The following is a 13,919-nucleotide window of genomic DNA, read 5'->3' on the forward strand; positions in this document are numbered from 1 at the left end:
AAAAAAAAAAAAAAAAAACACTACTCTGGAGAAAACCACTTCCCTTCCATCTGAACTAGCAGAGAGAGGTTCAGTAGAGTCCAGCCATCCAGGATGGTGTGATTCACACTGCCCTTAATGTAGATGTCTGACTTTTGACTGTGTTCTGGTTTAGACTACCAGGGAAGACTGACTGGAAAGACCCAGATGGGCTCACCATTCACATTTCATAAGTGAAACCATGGCAATATTATAAAACCTTCAAATCATCAATGTATCTGCTTGCCATAATCATAAACATGCAGTTATGGGAAAATGGACAGGCGGATACACTCCTGCATTAGTTTGCTACTAGAGAGCAGTGATTCTCAAGGGGTTCTCAAGGGCCTACTAAGAGGCAGTTTGCAAACTTGTCAGGATATTTTTTGATTATCACAGCAGTGGGGTATAGAAGTAGAAGACCAGTACCATGCTGTGGACAGTCTTGCACAATGAAAAACTGACCCACTTCCACATAAATTTCAAATGCACTGGTAGACATATATGTAAATTAAAAATGTATTTATATCCAGAACCTGTTTTACATATAGGCAAAATGTATTTGGATAGTTTTAATAGACATTAGTTTCTATATAATAAGTTTAGATTATTAGTTTAGTATCTAATTAGTTTCTACCTAATAAGCCCACAGTATTTCTCCACTTTCATTTTTCTTATATAGAATAGCTTCCAGGTTTCTCTTAAATCCAAATTTATTTGTGTAATTAAATAGAATCATCTGACTACTTCATTATGTAGAATAATGTAGGCATTTATTTACATACTGAAATGTTTATAATTTTGTTATATCATTAGGACATTACTTGATTTTTTTATGGGTGCAAGTGGGTCTTAACTAAGAATTTTATTTCAGAATACCTTTATAAAATATTTGTTCTAAAAGAACTGGGTTGATAGAGTTGAGAACCATTGCCTGAAAAAGTAGTCTCTATATACAGTTGAAAATCACTGCTTAAGAAACAAAATCAAGTTGCCCCCACCATTCGCACATACAAGTATTTGGATGTGACATTATATTCTGTTAGGATGCTTTAAACTCGAGATTGATGTCTTTTTTTAAAAAAAACTTTCTCAGTTTTTGTATATTGCAGAAACAGACATTATCAACTAAGGAAAAGAAATATTTCTTACTAGGCTGTTTGATATCTTGGCTTTTGTCTTCTAAAATAGAAACAGATGTTCAGTTAATTGCATTGTACACCAAAGAGAAAAAAATCTCATTAAATGATTAAGCAAACTTGGTTGTCTCTGGGTGTGGGACTGAAGGTCAGGATATTAGACTTACAGGTATTGGGGGGAGGGTCTAAGTTTACTTATTTGCATGCTTTGAAATTTTTTTTTACAATGTATGTGTGTTTCCATTTTAAAAAGTTAAAATTTTGTTTATAGAGAAGTCTTTTTTACGTATTAACCTCAGATTCCCAAGTGCAACTACAGCACCTACCATTTACTGAATGCTTACTGTGTCACACATTGACCAAATACTTAATGTACATTAACACTTTTACTTCTTACAGCCCTACTAGGTAGTAGAGTTATCCATATTAATACAGATTTCCCCAAAAGTTGCATAAAATCACAACTTTTATGCTTGGTAATCAGTGGGAGCAATACCTGCTTTCAAAGCCTCTGCTCTTAATTACTACGCTATTCCAACTCCAAGTGTGTTAAAATTAAAATGTTGCAATATTTCCATATTTTGATGGCTCTGAAGCCAAATGCCAATTCTAGAAGCCCAGATTAGAGGTGTATTTTCTGTAACTACATCCAGCTGGTAGACAAGTGTCATGCAACAGAAAATGAACAAAACTTGATAAGTTTGGGTCTTGATTGTCTCGTTCTAGCCTTTTACAGGTTCCTTAACTTCCCTATATTCCATGTTTTCATCTCTGAAATGGTAGCAGTACTTCTCTCATTGGATTATATGAGATTCTGTGTAAATGTTTTGACATCACCTTTAAAAAAGCCTGCACTATAACAGTTTTCTAAGAAAGGGCACAATACATACAAAACAGTCCCAGCAAAACTGAGCGGCTTATTGCTGGAGGACATGGAGCATGCAGTAAGGAGTGCAGAAAGCATGTCCCACGCTGTGCAGGGCTCACACACCCCTCCTTGATGCTGCCATTCCTGTGACTACAGATTCCCTCAGTAGCCTGCTCACCTGGAGAAACCTGCCCCTTCTGGAATAGACAGGCGCAGCTGGAGGTCAACTGTCCCAGCTTCAGGTCAACTGCCTTTGTCTCTGCCTGGCCCAGGGAGCCCTAAGAGCAGTCCGCTGCTCACACTGAAAGGAGTCCTCAGCCCTCCCCTGTGGCTTGCAGACTGGATGTCAAGCTATACAGCCCAAGTGTCCAGACCCCTTAATATGGAGCTCAGTGAGCGATTACAGTAAAGGACTCAGACCCCATGGTGCCTCCACCCCTACATACATAAAAGAATTTTCTAAAAAGAATTTACCAGGTTTTTCATCCGGTTGTAACATTTTTATTCCTAAATGAGAAAAAGATTTATTATTCAGATAATAGTAAAGGCAACTACCATTTACTATTTTAACCCACCATTTGTTTTGTCAGGGCTTTATCTCGTTAGGACTTTAATCCTAAATTAGGACTTTAGTTCTGCAAGACAGAAGCTTTCCTTGTTTTACAGATGCAGAAGTAGAGGTCCAGAAAAGTGAAATAACTTATACAAAGTTACCAAGAGGAAAATGGCAGAGGAGAGACTTCATGAAGTTGGGTCTGTCTACACAGACCATGTGCATCCCCCATACCTTGCTAAGCAACTGCCTTTCAAAACCCAGTGTGCCTAGTACGGTGCCAATGAGAGTACTATGTACACTCGGGTCCAGCGAGCTGAAGAGATGTAGACAAAGTGTGCCATCAAGGTCACTAGAGGTTCACTTCCAAAGTTGTGGCCAAGTAAGTTCAATCATTCAAATCTGGGTGAATATAAAAGTGTTGCTGGAACCTCTCTCTCTTGGTCACAGTGAACTGTGAACGGCTGGTTCCTGCCCACAGCACGCAGTACCCAAAGGCAGCAATGTTAAGCAAAGCTCAGTGCTGTGTGGATGGATGCCATTTAGCAGATGCCAGAAATCTATTTCCTTAACAGATGATCATTCCATAATAACAAAACCTACCAAAAATTATTTTCAAAACACCTTATGAATTCAAAAGGAAGTATTTATAAGCACTGGATAGGGGCTTGCACCCTGAGATTTTGTGTTTTCATAGGCCTTACAGGTATCTCCATAAGGCAACATATGTGTGTTAGCCACATTTGAAAGATGACAATTCTTAGGCATAGAGCAGTTTTATTACTGTCCATAGCTCTCTGGTAAAATAGTAGATCATGTCTTTTCTTTTTTTTTTTAACCTTCTCCTTGTCTTCTCCTTGTCTCAGAGATAAAAATTAAGTTTGAGGGCCTTTTAATTTTTTTTCCTCCCCTATTAGCATAAGTTCTGAGGTCCTTTTGACTTGACGGGAGTCACACTGTTCAGTTTCTCCGGCCATAGAAACTCAAGGCCCCTCACAAGCCTTGCATTCAGCAATAGCCTCACACTTTTTAAAATACTTGTTTTCATAGTTATATCTTAAAGGTAGGTTAAATATGCATGATAAATATACTGGAAAAACACTTGAGGAGCCATAAATTTTAAGAAACTGGTTCTTGGTCATAGCAGCTTTCCTAGTGGCTCAGACAGTAAAGAATCTGCCTGTAATGCAGGAGACTGGGGTTCGATCCCTGGGCCAGAAAGATTCCCTGGAGAAGGGAATGGCTACCCACTTGAAACTCCCATGGACTGCAAGGAAATCAAACCAGTCAATCCAAAAGGAAATCAACCCGGAACTTGGAAGGACTGATGCTGAAGCTCCAATACTTTGGCCACCTGATACAGAGCCAACTCACTGGAAAAGACCCTGATGCTGGGAAAGATTAAGGGCAGGAGGAGGAGGGGGTGACAGCATCACCAACCTGATGGCCGTGAGTTTGAGCAAACTCCAGGAAATAGTGACAGAGCAGCCTGGCATACTGTAGTTCACAGGGCCACGAAGAGTAGGACATGACTTAGCAACTGAACAACAATTTGGTTATAAGAACCTAGATCTTCCACTCATGTGATCTTGCGCAAAGTACTTAGCCTCCCTGCATATGTAATGGTGACAATTCTATCTATACTTCCCAGACTGGCAGTCTCCTCTCCAGCATGCCTAACATTACTTACCAGGTAGTGAAAAAGATTCTGGAATTTTCATTCCTAAATGAGAAAGAAATTTTCAGTGACTTGCAGATTGTTCCAATAAGTACAATTTTCAAACTGCTTCTTGTCTCATGAACTCAAGTGATACAAGCACCAGAGAGCCCACCCGCACTGCAGTTTCTGGCTTTTACTTACAAAGTTCTGGCTACATGAACCTTCACTGTGCAAATCTATGCCAGACTCAGAAAAGCCTTCTGTCATGGCGCCTCACTAAGTCTGCCTCTATGCCAGGAGAATACTATGCTTAGTTACCTGCAGATCCTAGATGCCGAGATGCTTTTATTAATAGCTAAAGCTAACAATCAGCTTTTGCATAAAGTCGGAAGTTTCTACTAAATACCTTTAACTGTGGAATCTAAGGCTGGGCTGCATGCATCCAGGTTGCAGCAGCCTGCCTTCTGCCTGCCCCCAACAGAGCTAACTGTCCTGCTCCAAGAATGCACACACACTAGGGAGGAAAGGCACTTTCCTACTCTCTTCTCCAGCTAAAATTCTGTAGAAAGACAGGCAGGAAGGAGGCTGTAAAGGAAGTATTAATGACTAGTTGTCTCATGACAATATTCTCTTTAATACCCGGAGAAAGCCTTCTTTCTCATATTTGGACCAAGAGTGTAAATAAAGCTGTCTTACCAGGTATCTGGGTGGCTTCCTGGCTTTTCATACCTGAAGACAGAAAGGAATACTGGTTAATTTTAATCAACTATCTTGCATTGTTAATGCTCCCTTTTGTGTATACCAGCCCCCATCTCCAAGACTTAAAAAGGGGGGAGTGGGGGTGGGGAACAGTAACAATAAAAACACCTTCTAATTGCTCTTCATTCTCAGACTGGACAAAGCCTAAACTCCTGATGCTGGACTTCAAGGACTTCATGATCTAGCCAACCTTATCTTCGTAAGGCAATCTGAGTACACCAGTTTTTGAATGAAACAGTACTGGGTCTAAGACTCTGCTTGGTTTAGTTCTGTTGTCATTACAGTTATTAGCTCTCTGACTGGGCAGGCTTAATAAATCCCTGACCTTTATTTCCTTATTTATGCAAAAGAAAAACCTTGCAGGTTTGTAGTAACTGATGATTATAAAAGTGCTAAATACATTATTACATGGAACATAAGCAGCTCTCAGTAACTAGAGTTCCTCTGTTTTGGCTTAACTTATTCCTCAAACTCTACATGTCCAGTAATGTCCTTAGTTCTAGGAGTCCTCACATCTCCTTCTAACCCTGAAGCTAGTCTCAGAGAGTAAATAAAGGATCACTTACCAGGAAAGACAGTGGGTTCCTGGCTTTTCATTTCTAAAGATGAGAATAGGAACTATGTAATGATAAATGCAGTAAGCTTGAAAATTAACCTTATATAACTATTTACAAGTGAGAGATGACCCATTCCCAAAGTTTTTAAGAGTTTTCAGTAAAAAGGAAGGAGATTTAGCACACTGGTGCCTAAATTACAGAGAGAACTATGGCCAGTGATCCAGGCACTTTTTAGATAAAGCGAAATATCTCTATTGATTTATATTTTTTAGACTCTGACCTATACTTGTCATGATTTATTTTTTTAATAAAATTTCTTGATTATATAAGTAATATAATTATAGACAATTTAGAAAAATACAGGGATTTATTAAAAATTACTCATAATCCCAGATATCAGAGCTATTCATTCTTAATACTGGTACATTTCCTGGTACAAGAAGGAAATATATGCTATAATATATGTATATGAGTATATGCTACATACATTGTCATTACTTTTTCAACTTTACTGAGATATAACTGACATAAAACACTGTATAAGTTTAAGGTGTGCAACATAATGGCCTGAGTTACATATATTGTGGCATGATTACCACAATAAGTTTAGTTTAACATCCAGCATCTCATATAAATACCAAAAAAGAAATTTTTTTTCCCTTGTGATGAGAACTCTTAGGATCTACTCTTTTAACAATTTTCAAATACACTACACAGCTGTTAACTATAGTCATGTTGTACATTATATTCCTTGTACTTATTTATCTTATAAATGGAAGTTTGTTCAACACTGTAAAATAAATTTGACATTATATTCCATATGCTATTTTTATCCTTTTTTAAAATTTTTATTGGAGTATAACTGACTTACAATGTATTAGTTTCAGAAGTACAGTGAAGTGAATTTGTTATACATACACATATGTCTACTCTTTCTTAGATTATTTTCCCATTACGGCCATTACACAGTATTGAGCAGAGTTTGTTTTTATCCTGTGATTTTTACTGTCACTGTATTGTAAGTACTTTCTCTTATCTTTGGGCTTCCCTGGTGGCACAGTGGTAAAGAATCTGCCTGCTAAGGCAGAAGACATGAGTTCTATCCATGGGTAGGGAAGATCCCCTGGAAAAAGAAATGACAACCCACTCCAGGTATTCTTGCTTGAGAAATCCCATGGACAGAGGAGAATGGTGGGCTGCAGTCCACGGACTGACAAAGAATCAGACACAATCAGTGATTAAAAAACAGTAACATATCTTCAGATATTTTTTGAAAACATGATTTTTAAATTGGTTAGTGTTTCATAATAAGAATGTAACTTATTTAACAATGTCCAACTGTTGGATACTAAGTTTCTTTATAAATTTTCGCTACTATAACACTGTACAAACATGTCTATACATATTTTGTACACAAACTTTTATGTTTATTTCCTTAGGACAAATATCTAAAAGTGTTACAGCTAGGTTAAAACGTATGGACATTTTAAGACTAGTGTTACAAATTATTGGAATTGTCCTCCAGAGAAGTTTGAATTTATAATCTCATCAATAATTTATGAGCATGTTTGTGTCCCAGCACCCTTGAAGAATATTATTTTTAAAAAGACCAAAAAACTTGGGAATGAGTCATACTTTAGAATTTACTAAATATCAAATGAATACAGCTAATAGCAACTATACATATATATATAAATAATTATATACACACACATATATACACATATATATATATATATTGGCATATATTTAAATATGTGTGTGTATATATATAATCATTTTAATTTAGGAAAAAATGTCATTTTTATGCCCCTGATGAACACCCTAGGTTACAAGAGTTTGTGAAACAATTAATCACACCTTCCTCTATCCATGTAACAGGAGTATAAAGCAAAAAATAATAGGTTTTCTAGACATCACACTAGTTCCACGTGTGATGTCTCTAACTGTTCTGCTGGGATGACCTATGGATTGTTAGCTAAGAGACAGAGAGAGCTGCTGTACCATCCTTATTAAGAAGGGTACCTGGAACTCAGGAGGGCCTCTGATACATCAAACTCGTAAGCTACAGGTGGGTTCTGCCTCTTCCCACTTTTCCTTACCATTCTATGCCCACCTGCTCCCACCCCTAAGGAAGTTGCCCTACAAATCTAAGCTCCCAGAGTTTATGAAAATGTCTTACCAGGGTTTTCCAGCTTCTGGTTTTCCTCACCTAAGTTACAAAAAGAAACTCATCAGTTTCAAAAACAGACCAAAGTAACTGGGAGTTATCATAGTTACAGCACAACTACTTTAAAGTAAAATGGCCATAAAGATCCACTTGATATCCAGTAAACTAATGCTACTAAATTTAAGTGTCAGCTACAAACTAAACACAGTTGGCTAATAGGGCTGAACAGTCCTCTGGCCCCTTCTACCAGGAAAAACTGTTACATATAGCAAGTCTTCTAGCAATCTCCACAAGCTAGAAAAACGTCTGTCTTGAAGAGGTAGCTGAAGTCCCTGTGAAGAGACCAGTAAAACTTGTGGCTGCCTGAGCCAATAAGAAGTGTTACTAACCAAGTCCTCAGATGCATGAAATGCTTCACACAAGGACAGGAAATACCTTCTAAACATCAAGTAACCTGCATACTTAAGCAAAGACTAGAAACTTTTCTCTCTTCACACTGTAGCCACATGGGCCAAACATGTCATCAAGGAACTTAGATACAAAGAAGTGACCTGAGCCATATCACCATATGGAAACTCAGCGGGGGGCGGGGGGGGAGTGGCACGTCTACACCCAGACGTTTTAGTCAAATGATATCAAACACCAGCTTATTTAAGAAAGGCAAAAATATTAACTTTTTACACTTTCATCTGGATGTCTGGTGTCACACAGGCTAACCTCAATGACTTAATATAGAGCTCTCCTATTAAGAGACCTTGGACCTGTCAAGAGTGCCTAGCTCTTTGGGTCCCACCAACCTTACTCCCACATTGTTCAGATGTCCAGAGAGCCCACCCTCTCATTTGAAGGGAGGTAAATTTCCCCAGAATAGATTCTTTTCCCCACTTCCTATCTGCCAAGTTACTCCTTCATAGGTGCAAAGAACTTCTTTTCTTCAGCTAAGAACTGAATTTGCTGAACAGGAAAGAGCTATTAAACACCCATGTACAGGTTATTTTTAAAAATTAGAGCATACTTACCAGGGTTGTAGACAGGTTGAAAATAGTCTAAAATACAAACATGCTTTCATTACATAGTACTATACTCAGAAGTGAATGTCAGGTTCAGTCTATTTTTACATGCTTATTAATTATAAAGATTTGAGTTGGCTTACATCCAAGATACAAACAAAATATGGCAATATGAGAAATAAAATTTCAATCTTGAAAACAAATGGTTACAGATTCATTTTAATTATGTGAAGAAGAATCCACAGAAAAACTAGCCAGGAAAACAGGTAGAAATGGACCCTTATTTTTCAAACTTTTTAAACAAAGAAATCTTCAAATAGGATCCATCCAAAGTATGTACCAGCCCAAGGCATTTTCTCGCAACTTCAGTTAAAATCTGTTGAGTCTAATTTGATGATGTCAGGAACATCATCAAATGTTCCTGAACATTCTTAGAATTCCTATTTACCTTTCCAATTCTTTCCCATGGCCCTCTAAGAAAGATTATTTTTGTTATATTCTCCTATTTTCCTCTGAGAAAGCAGACCAAGCCATTTTGTCCCCCCGAGTCTTTCCCCCTGAGCTATATTCACTCCATTCCTTCTTCAGTCTCCCAAATATTACTTCCCAAGATGCCAAAACATAGGAATATGAGTCTTACTCTGTGCATAGCAGTCATGTAGGGGTTTTCAGGAGCCCTTAAGTTCCTGTAATGATGGACTAGGGTCAGAGCTGGCAGAGTCCCGGCATGCATAAGGCAAATGCAGTGTTTGAGAGAACAGCCACAGGCAAAGCTGGGGTAGGGTTAAGGTGGATCCCTGCATCCTCCCCCTGAGAAGGTAAGAGAGGCAGCACAACTCTTCCTTGAGAAAGCAAGGGCCGACAGTGTGACAGTATAGTGGGGTGACTCTGACCTATTCCAGGGAGAAATAACACTGACAAAATTCCCATTACAGAGATAATACTTTAAAGCATATCTTACCCATGTTCTCAACACAACTTTCAGTTTTTAGTCCTGAAACACAAAGAGAAAGTTTTATTAGTTAGACATAATCTACCCTATTAAAAACTTCAAATAGGTCTGTTGCTACTGTAATCTGTCAGCTCTGAGACTTATGACTTAGTGGGAAGTAAATTACATTTTTGTTTCATAGTATAGTCACTAAAGAGCAGTAGATGTAGATACAACACTTATCTTTTCTGGAATTCAGTTTCCTCATTTATGTCTTTTTTGGGAGATTGCTTCAAATAACCTCCAGAATCCCATCCAAAGGTAACAATAACACTGATTAGTCTGAAAAAATTAGCAGAAAATTTATCTGTTTAACTAACCCTCTCTTCAGATACTAAATATCCTCAACAGTTAACCTATCCCTTTACTATGACAATTTGTACCCATTGGAGAAAAAGAATCTCAATCAGAGCTTCAAGATCCTGGAATATATGAACAGCATCCTTTGCATTCACATAGAGAGACGCAGTTGATGTGCCCCAGAACACTGATCCGCGCGTAAGGAAATGCGCCATCTTCTGGAGAGCAGGAACATGAAATCGAATGGCACGTGTGGATAGGCCCGCGAGCCTCTTGCTCGTGATGCCCTAGAAAGAATCACCAATGAGTGCTGCAGTGACTCCTCTGAGACTTGACATAAAGGGGAATCTGCCAGCTTGCCCAACAAAGGCTAAGCCAAGAAATTCAATGAAAGGGTGTTTAGTTTTGGTGCCAGCATGAGTCATGGAGGGCTTCCCAGACACCACAGGAAGGTCTAGATGTCATATGTTCTCTTCTGTTTTCTTCTCTTAGTCTGGTTAGCTCACACACCTCATCTGGAACTTCAACTCCCTGAGAATGAACCTCTCAATCTAAGATGCAGATATCAAACACCTGGCTTCATTATGAGACATGCTCACTGACAACTGCCCTCAGATCCTGTTCCATTTATGGAGTTTCAACAAGAATCCAGGTGACTTGGTCCAGTTTCTACTGGCCCAGGAAATCTGTAAGAATCTGGATGGTACCCTGAGGCCAACCTTGGTGTTTGGCTATACAAGACATTTTTTTGAAAGTTCTAGAGACTATTAGAAAATGCTGTCTCAGCAGGTGATGAGTGGGTGCAAGCCTTACCCAGAAGTTTTAGTTGAGGGAAAGGTGAGGGTGAGGGGAGCTGTGGATGAAAAAGCTACCAACATGATAGATTCAGCCTGGGGACAAGCACTGGGGAATTTTAAAAGCCTTCATCTTTTTTCTGTAGCACAAATTAACAGCACGTTTCTCAAAGTATCGGGAAGATCCCCTGGAGAAGGAAATGGCAGTCCACTCCAGTATTTCTGCCTGGTGAATCCCATGGACAGAGGAGCCTGGCAAGCTACAGTTCATGGGGTCACAGAGTCAGACACGACTGAGTGACTAACACTTTCACGTTCTCAAAACATAGTCTTCCAATCATACACCTCAGGATCACCCAGGCACTTATTAAAATTGTAAATTCTAAGACTCTAGCCAGGACTACTGATACATAATTTCTGGGAAAGATAACTTTACTGCATTAAAATCTACATTTTAAACAAGCACTCTAAGTGTTAGGCAAAAAAATTTGAAAGCCTTATCCTTAGTAGATTGCTGTTGTTTACCTAAGTCAGAGACCCCACTGACTGTAGTCTGCTAGGCTCCTCTGTCCATGCGATTTCCCAGGCAAGAATACTGAAGTGGGATGCCATTTTCTTCTCCAGGGGATCTTTCTGACCCAGGGATCGAACTCCCATCTCATGCACTGGCAGGTGGATTCTTCACCACTGAGCCACCTGGGAATCCCATAGTAGAAGACAGGTATCTCTTAATGTTTAACACAGATCCATTTATATGAGACTGCATTTCTCCTCCCGTTTTGAGCCTAGGTTTAAGTTCCCATTAGGGTTTTCAGCAGCAGGAATCAAACTATTTTGGGTTAAAGCTCAACGTTCAGAAAACAAAGATCATGGCATCTGGTCCCATCACTTCATGGGAAAGAGATGGGGAAACAGTGGAAACAGTGTCAGACTTTATGTTGGGGGGTTCAAAAATCACTGCAGATGGTGACTGCAGCCATGAAATCAAAAGACTCTTACTCCTTGGAAGGAAAGTTATGACCAACCTAGATAGAATATTCAAAAGCAGAGACATTACCTTGTCAACAAAGGTTCGTCTAGTCAAGTCTATGGTTTTTCCTGTGGTCATGTATGGATGTGAGAGTTGGACTGTGAAGAAGGCTGAGCGCCGAAGAATTGATGCTTTTGAACTGTGGTGTTGGAGAAGACTCTTGAGAGTCCCTTGGACTGCAAGGAGATCCAACCATACCATTCTAAAGGAGATCAACCCTGGGATTTCTTTGGAAGGAATGATGCCAAAGCTGAAACTCCGGTACTTTGGTCACCTCATGCGAAGAGTTGACTCACTGGAAAAGACTCTGATGCTGGGAGGGGTTGGGGGCAGGAGGAGAAGGGGACGACAGAGGATGAGATGGTTGGATGGCATCACCAACTCAATGGACCTGAGTTTGAGTGAACTCCAGGAGATGGTGATAGACAAGGAGGCCTGGCGTGCTGTGATTCATGGGGTCGCAAAGAGTCGGACACAACTGAGCGACTGAACTGAACTGAAAGAAGTAGCAGGGTTGGGGGAGAGATCAAGACGATGAGTTGGAGAACATGGAGCTCACCTCATACCAATGAATGCATCAAAAATACATCTACACATAGAACAATTCTCACAGAAAACCAACTGGAAGCTGTCTGAAGAGCTCTTACACAACCAAAGCGGTGCAAAAGATTCCCATGGATGGAATGAAAAAAGGCATCAGGATGGGACAGGCACCCTGCGGAGAGATCTGTGAAGCAGGGAGGGTCTGCAAAGGCAGGCCCTCACTCTGCGAAGGCCCTCTGTCTGCTGGGAGGTCAGAGGAGCTGCAGGGCTTGGACTTTGATTGTGAGGTGTGCAAACCTACTGGCCTGCTAGGCCTCAAGGTGGACAGAGATACGCCAACAGCTTCCACCTCACAGCCCTTCTGAGACTGAAAGACATGCTGGGTGGGCCGCTAGTATGTAGAGTAGCCAGGTGGTGAAACTCCAGGAGGTGGACCCTGAGGGAGGACTCTGTCAAGCCAAGGGGAGACAGCCCGAAGGGCCCGTGGTGTTAGTTCAGTTCAGTTGCTCAGTCACATCTGATTCTTTGCGACCCCATGGACTGCAGCATACCAGGCCTCCCTGTCCATCAACAACTCCTGGAGCTTACTCAAACTCATGTCCATCACGTCGGTGATGCTATCCAACCATCTCATCCTGTTGTCCCCTTATCCTCCTGCCTTCAATCTTTCCCAGCATCAGGGTATTTTCCAAGGAGTTAGTTCTTTTCATCAGGCAGCCAAACTATTAGGGTTTCAGCTTCAGCATCAGTCCTTCCAATGAATATTCAGGACTGATCTCCTTTAGGATAGACGGGTTTGATCTCCTTGCAGTCCAAGGGACTCTCAAGAGTCTTCTCCAACACCACAGTTCAAAAGCATCAGTTCTTCAGTGCTAAGCTTTCTTTATGGTCCAATTCTCACATCCATACATGACTACTGGAAAAATCATAGTCTTGACTAGACGGACCTTTGTCGACAATGTCTCTGATTTTTAATATGCTGTCTAGGTTGGTCATAGTTTTTCTTCCAAGGAGCAAGTATCTTTTAATTTCATGGCTGCAATCACCATTTGCAGTGATTTTGGAGCCCCCAAAAATAAAGTCTGACACTGTTTCCACATCTGTTTGCCATGAAGTGATGGGACCGGATGCCATGACCTTAGTTTTCTGAATGCTGCGTTTTAACCCAACTTTTTCACTCTCCTCTTTCACTTTCATCAACAGGCTCTTTGGTTCTTCTTCACTTTCTGCCATAAAGGTGGTGTTATCTGCATATCTGAGGTTATTGGTATTTCTCCCAGCAATCTTGATTCCAGCTTGTGCTTCATCCAGCCTGGCATTTCGCATGATGTACTCTCCATATAAGTTAAATAAGCAGGGTGACAATATACAGCCTTGGAGTACTCCTTTCCCAATTTGGAACCAGTCTGTTGTTCCATGTCCAGTTCTAACTGTTGCTTCTTGACTTGCCTACAGATTTCTCAGGAGGCAGGTAAGGTGGTCTGGTATTCCCATCTCTTTCAGAATTTTCCAGTTTGTTGTGATAGA

The 13,919-nt window shown here is 40.1% G+C and overlaps 1 protein-coding gene across 3 annotated transcripts in view; it reads right to left on the reverse strand.

Moving 5' to 3' along the window:
• The window catches only part of ART3 (ADP-ribosyltransferase 3), a 46,540-nt gene that overhangs the window by 1,217 nt on the left and 31,404 nt on the right, over positions 1 to 13,919 (reverse strand). Inside the window, exons 4-11 of one of the 3 annotated variants that reach the window (XM_010838143.1) lie at positions 9,696 to 9,728; positions 8,744 to 8,770; positions 7,737 to 7,766; positions 5,564 to 5,596; positions 4,935 to 4,967; positions 4,269 to 4,301; positions 2,500 to 2,532; positions 1,171 to 1,200 (exon numbers count right to left, since the gene is read on the reverse strand). In XM_010838143.1, the coding sequence (XP_010836445.1) occupies positions 1,171 to 1,200; positions 2,500 to 2,532; positions 4,269 to 4,301; positions 4,935 to 4,967; positions 5,564 to 5,596; positions 7,737 to 7,766; positions 8,744 to 8,770; positions 9,696 to 9,728 (252 nt within the window). The remainder of the gene's footprint in view (positions 1 to 1,170; positions 1,201 to 2,499; positions 2,533 to 4,268; positions 4,302 to 4,934; positions 4,968 to 5,563; positions 5,597 to 7,736; positions 7,767 to 8,743; positions 8,771 to 9,695; positions 9,729 to 13,919) is intronic. The other 2 variants (XM_010838144.1, XM_010838145.1) reach the window with 2 other exon arrangements.

This window comes from Bison bison, unplaced genomic scaffold, assembly GCF_000754665.1.
Source record: "Bison bison bison isolate TAMUID 2011002044 unplaced genomic scaffold, Bison_UMD1.0 scf7180017864092, whole genome shotgun sequence".
Classification (NCBI taxonomy): domain Eukaryota; kingdom Metazoa; phylum Chordata; class Mammalia; order Artiodactyla; family Bovidae; genus Bison; species Bison bison.